This window comes from Ursus maritimus, assembly GCF_017311325.1.
Source record: "Ursus maritimus isolate PB19 chromosome X unlocalized genomic scaffold, ASM1731132v1 scaffold_X1, whole genome shotgun sequence".
In the NCBI taxonomy this organism is placed as follows: Eukaryota; Metazoa; Chordata; class Mammalia; order Carnivora; family Ursidae; genus Ursus; species Ursus maritimus.
Window position 1 is genome coordinate 114,713,130 of NW_024423319.1, and position 5,980 is coordinate 114,719,109.

General features: G+C 44.8%; 1 protein-coding gene and 1 long non-coding RNA gene across 8 annotated transcripts in view; one reads left to right on the forward strand and one right to left on the reverse strand.

Annotated features, from left to right (window-relative positions):
- Nucleotides 1-2,876, reverse strand: part of LOC121103550 — a 4,320-nt gene extending 1,444 nt beyond the window's left edge. The window contains exon 1 of the long non-coding RNA XR_005835809.1: nt 2,752-2,876. This is a non-coding gene — a long non-coding RNA (uncharacterized LOC121103550). The remainder of the gene's footprint in view (nt 1-2,751) is intronic.
- GPM6B (glycoprotein M6B) overlaps nt 1-5,980 on the forward strand; it is a 199,001-nt gene that overhangs the window by 163,403 nt on the left and 29,618 nt on the right. For 4 of the 7 annotated variants that reach the window (XM_040634400.1, XM_040634396.1, XM_040634382.1 and 1 more), the window contains 2 exons: nt 41-114; nt 1,057-1,122. In XM_040634400.1, the coding sequence (XP_040490334.1) occupies nt 41-114; nt 1,057-1,122 (140 nt within the window). Of the gene's footprint in view, nt 1-40; nt 115-1,056; nt 1,123-2,504; nt 5,506-5,980 lie in introns of those variants that run through there. The other 3 variants (XM_008696378.2, XM_040634391.1, XM_040634407.1) reach the window with 2 other exon arrangements.

Sequence of the window (5,980 nt, forward strand, 5' to 3'; positions counted from 1 at the left end):
CTAACTAATAATTAACATTCTGTTGGGATTCACTTCACAGGTATCATTCCTTGGAATGCTTTCCCTGGGAAAATCTGTGGTTCTGCCCTCGAGAACATCTGCAACACCAATGAGGTAAACCCTTCTTCTGTCAGGGCCTGGACTCAGTCCCTTGGCCAAGCAGCCTGAGGAAAGGGCCCTCGTAGGTAGAAAGAGCAGGAGATGGTGCAAATGCTAGTAAGGAAAGCTTTTCTTTGCAGACTTTTTAAGATGAAATGGTCTGTCTTCACCCCTAATTCGCCCATTTTTGACCTAGAAAATGCCCCTTTCGCATGGCCAAGCCAGTTCAGTGAGGATCCTTAGGACTCACAGAGCTCTTTGGGCAATAATTTGAGAGTGATCCTAATCTCATCCATCTGAAAATACATGTAGATTCTTCTCTTTCACCTTCATAAATATTTTCAAAGTAGGACATTTATCACAGAACAAACACAAATTAATTTTCATAGAAAAGAGCCCCTTGAATTTAAAGCCCAATTTCTCTAAAACTAGTCACGGTTGATCACCGCTTCACTATTTCTCATTCACTTATAACTGGCAGTATAGTTTAAAATCAGACCTTTGAATATTTTTTAGGCATTTGTTTAAGAAAGAATGTTCTTTTACGAACAGTCATAAGTGCACCAGTGGGAGCTTGCATGCTTAAGAGAATCCTAGCATGCTTTGGGAAAGCAGTGAGTTACTGAAATAATCAGTCCCCTGCCTCCATCGTTAGCCGGTATGGATATCCATACCAGGGAGGGCCCGGTTCCAAGCAGGGGCTCCCAACAGTGGCAGCACACACAGTGATCGAATTATACTCACGGCGGAGGCCCAGCCCCCAGCTCCTGAGATGTAATTGGTCTAGGGTACAGCCCAGGGATCAGAAAGCCTTAGAAACCACCCCCCCCCCAATCAGGTGATGGCACTGGGCAGCCAGGGAGTGCGCACTGGCAGGAAAGCAGCTCTTGAGAAAGAACAGGTGGAGGCCCGGTCCTTCCCCCTCCAGTGCTCACGTGGTGCCCTGTTCTCTCCTAGTTCTACATGTCCTATCACCTGTTCATCGTGGCCTGTGCCGGAGCTGGCGCCACCGTGATTGCGCTGGTGAGTAACTGCGGCCCCAGGCCCGGCCTAGCGTGGCTCCCCACGCTCCAGGCTCTGATGCCCGATCGGCCTTCCAGCAACACACCTTCGGGACGCAGCCTTGGTTCCACTTCGCTGGTGGAAACTTGGCCCAGGGCTAGAGTGCGGGCAGTCCTTGTTGCCTGTCCGGGCCCGGAGTACGGGTAGTGGAATCTGGATGCTGTTGGAAGGAGAGAGGGTAGCAAAAGCCGGGCTGCCCACTACCCGGGCCTGCCCTGGCGCAGGGGTGCCGATTTAGCCCTGACTTGCAGGACTTCTTCAGTCACAGATATTCATGTGACGCATTACCCATTTCTTTGCCAAGAATCTTAATTTCCAACTGGAAATATCTACATAACCTACATACCTGTAGGTTGACCTTGTTCTATAAAGTCTCCTCAAACACTGAGCCACTGTTTCTCAGGGGAAACACAGGGTTCATTTCCTGCCAGTTCCTGGTCACCACATTTTTGTCAAATGTGGTTCTATTCAAAGACGTCTTATTTCGTATAGACCATGGCTATATTAACATCGAACAGCTCGTACCTGAATGAAGCTCCGTGGCCCCTCTGAGCCTTCTTGCTCTCCAGAGACTGGCAAGAGCTTTTCATTCAGCACTACGGTTAGGACATGTAAAGAGCAAAATCACAAAACTGCAAAAACCACCTAGCACGAACTAGACCGCAGCAAGGCTGCTTGGTCACAGTCTGAGACAAGCAAGCAGCGCTATGCCTTGGTCGACCATAGCTGGGAGACTGAAGCTTAGCCTCACTCTGCGTGTCCACCGGTGACCATGACCGTGCCATGAGCTGTGATGCGTGGATGGAGGGAAACGGGTGAATGAGGAGCAACCGTAAACAGCCCCAGGGTTCTGTGGGTGTGCCTCCCGCATGGACAGCGGCAAGTCGGGAGGGCTCGGTTTGGGATTTCCAGAAACCTAGGATTGGTAGACCCAGCGGGAAATGGCATGTGCTGGGAAAGGAGTCCTTCCTTTCTAGCCCCTGCAAAGGAGGGCCTGCTCCATCTCGGCGGCGACCTGTGCTCTTGCTGAGCGACGGGCAGGCAGAGGACTGAGTGCTGCCGAGGAGGCAGGCTGGGGAAGACCGGGGAACACGGGGCCTCAAGCTTCGAGGCTCAGGCTGCTGCCCCAGCACTCTTATTCTTTCAACACCTCCAACTCTTCTTAATAAACGGCCTGAGGGCAGAGGCCCCGACTAGCAGTGTGTGTGTGAAGCGAGAGGAAGTTTGTGTGCGACGTAGGAGACCCTTCTGGGCGATGGGAAAGCAGCCACCGCGTGGGTCCTGAGCGGGCACCAGCCCTGACTGCCTGTATCTTACTGTCGTGTTCTGTTCTCTTCCCCCAGCTGATCTACATGATGGCTACTACCTATAACTATGCCGTCTTGAAGTTTAAGAGTCGGGAAGATTGCTGCACTAAATTCTAAATTGCTTAAGGCCAACAAGGAGCTGTAGGGAGCGCTCCTCCGCAGCCTGAAATCTCCCTGACGCCCCAGACTAAAGCCGAGTCTAGGTTGCTGCAGTTTGGTGACAGTAATTTGTAAATAGCTCTAGTCCGCTCATTTCGCATCGTAGATTAATAAGCTGACTTACCTTGAGTGCATTACAAAATGAGATCTGGCTACTTCCACGTTGTGAGAAGGATTCAGTTATGTACTGCCGTGGGTCAGCATCCGTTAAAAAATAGTACTCTTGAACTCTGAGCAGTATCTCTAAATGAAGTGTTAAAACCTTGTAATACCCGCCTTGTCCGTTATTGTCGCTTGCTTGATAACCAATACCAGTGCTGGAGAGGAGATGGCAGACAGATGCGTTTTCATCCGGATTTTTTGTTTTCTTAGACTCTCGAAAAAAGCCAAACATATTTTATATTTGACTAGAAGTTTTTTTTTGATTACATGGCTCACTACCAAATACAAGCCCCTCCAATTAGCCCACCAGCTCTAGAGGACAGTGTGAAGAAAAAGAGGGCACCCCGTTATTTTCTGTGAGAGCAGGATCTGTACGTGGGGGGTGTGTTCTCTCCGCACCCTCAGTGACCTTGCGTTGTTGCGTTTTGGTGCGGAGCCCCTGATTCCTCAGAGCCAGGTCTCACACCGCAGGTCAGATTCTGAGGGGAAGAGAAATTGTGCCTGGATCCGAAAGTCTTAAATATGTTGGAAAGGAAATATGAGGAACCGGAGACGTAGATTTTGCAGGAAAGATGAGGCAAAGGAGCGGGCAAGAAGTGTTGGCCACCTCCACTGTACAGAAGAAGGATTTGCACCTCTGTGACCCGCACTAACACGCTCACACACTGCAGGCTTTGCTTAGACGGCTTCGTTTTGCTCGTGACATTCACTTAACTTTCCCGTGTTAACTGTGTAGTTTATGAGTTACTCAAACTAAGTATCATGCGCTTGTAGGCCTTCGGGGAGTGGATTTTTATCCATAGAGAGGCAAGCTCTTTGCGTACCGCACTGATTTTAAAATAAGCACACGAGGGGTTTCCGAACGTCTACATCACTTGTTAAAATTACTCCCAGAATGGTAAGAAAAAGAAAAACAACACCTTCTCCTATTTCATGTTTGCTTTTTCTTAACAGTAACTTTGGCCATTTTTTTCAGTTCACTGTGTCTGTATACTAACTCTTCTTCAGCCTTCTACTCTTAAGTATAGTAGTAGAGCTGCTTCCAGAATCTGATGGCTCTGACAGCAGAAGGAGTATAATAACAGAATAACCCTCTCCCTTTTGACAGCAAAGACCGTGTAGTCTGCCTAGCAGCTTGCTTTGCCTTCTGACATGCTCACTAGCCATCACGCTCACCCTTCTTTTCCAGATCCACTTCCTCATGATACTGTCTTCTAACTGGGCTTACTTAAAGGATGCAAGCAAAATGCAGGCTTACCAGGATATCAAAGCAAAGGAAGAACAGGAACTGCAAGATATCCAGTCTCGGTCAAAAGAACAACTCAATTCTTACACATAAATGTTTGCCAGAGTGTTACGGCCGACGAAGTGACAGCTCTGCCCACTCACGAGACGGCTGCTCTGCAGTGCAGATGTGTCCCCAGCAAACAACCTAAACACTTCACTGTCAGTCCTTTTCTTTACAGCAGATATTGGAGGTTTCATGTTAGCCATTTTAAAAGGCAACACTTTGACAAAATGATGGTTGATCTTTCTGAAATTGGTGGCACGTTCAGTTTTATCGGTAGAGTGATCCCACCAGGAGAGGCGATGGGAATATGGCCTGTTCCTTGAGAGGGACCAAGGCTGTGCTGGCATCAAGGAACGTGACCATCAATTCACATACGCCATCTGTCCTCCAGTCACTTTACCTATATAGGGAATAAAATGGAATTGGGGGGAGGGGGAGTTCCATTTCTGACAGCTGACATTTATTATAACTTTGGCTCAAAGACAATGTGATTCGTAACAATGGACTTTTTTTAAATTAGCTGCCTTCCCTAACCCTTAAGTCCAGGCCACATTAATCTCCGGATCCAATCAGAAATCTATTTTTCAGTAATGCTAAAAGGAGCTACTATAATTCTGCTACACTTGCCACTGAAGAAGCTGGGTTCTGACTCCTTGACAAGCTTTCTAAAATCAATTTTATAATAGATTTCCTTTAATAAAATGGCCCAGTTGTCATCATTCTTCCTGGGAAATAAATAAATGTCAGCTCTGCCTTAATGAGTATTTGTTTTAAATTTCTAAGAACTTATTTTACACAGGAGACCCCAAATCCTTCATAGACTTTGGTTCCACCAATGGTTTTCCTAATTAAGAAGTGTTACCTTATTAAAATGACCACCATTCTAAACCATTTTTATGTGGTCTGAATAGCAAGTTTACAGTTTCATACCAACTATCTAAAACCTAAAACAAATAGACCACAGACCTCCTCCTCCTTTTATAGACTTGAATACTTAAGTAATTTAAATTAGGGTTGGTATTTATTTCATTTTTTAAATCTTTCCTGGAATAATAAAAGTTCGAGGTTCAGCAGAAAAAAAACAAAAAAAACCCACCTGCTTGAGTTTAAGCCATTTTCAAAAGAAACTTGCCTTCTAATTCATTGTGTTCCAGAACATTGAGTGACTGTAGGTATTGGGTGTTAGTGATGGTAACCTTTGTGTTGTTCTTTATGAAATGATACTTATAACTGTTGGGTGCATCAGTGCTTTTTAAAAGGGGCTGCATAATATAGGGTTAACTATGTATATTCATGTTAAGAATTAACTTGTGGTTTGGCTGTTTCCTGGATTTTAAAACATATACATGTGCAGAAATGTACTAAAATGAAAGGAAGCATACCTTTATCAAAATGCTATTAAAATTGAACAAGTATAATATTTCATTTGGATTCTTTTTGTTGTTGTTGTTAATGCCTATTTGGATCTTGACTTTTTTTTTTTTTTTAATTGGGAGACGCTCTCTTCTTCTGTGTAGAACAGTTGTTCCAGAATAGCTTGTTTTGTTTTCCTGTTGCATGACAGACTTAAATATTTTTTTCCAGCAGTGGAGGTGCTGTTAGAGTCCAGTGTTCTAGAACAGGCAGTGTCTCAAGCCTAATTTTACTTTTCTAATTCTGGTAGCTCTTACCAGGAGTTTTTGAAAGTTTTGTTTAAGTAGTCTAATATTTTTTATGTAAAGAGCATTAAATTTTGCTATGTATAAATTTTTGTAACCTAACAGTGAATCAATATTTTCTATCAGTGCCAAGGGCTTCCTGTAGTTCTATTCAAGTGTTACAATAAATATTTGTAGATAATAGTCAATACTTGTGTATGCTTATTTTAAAGATCTATTTAGGTGGAAATAGTTGTGGATGT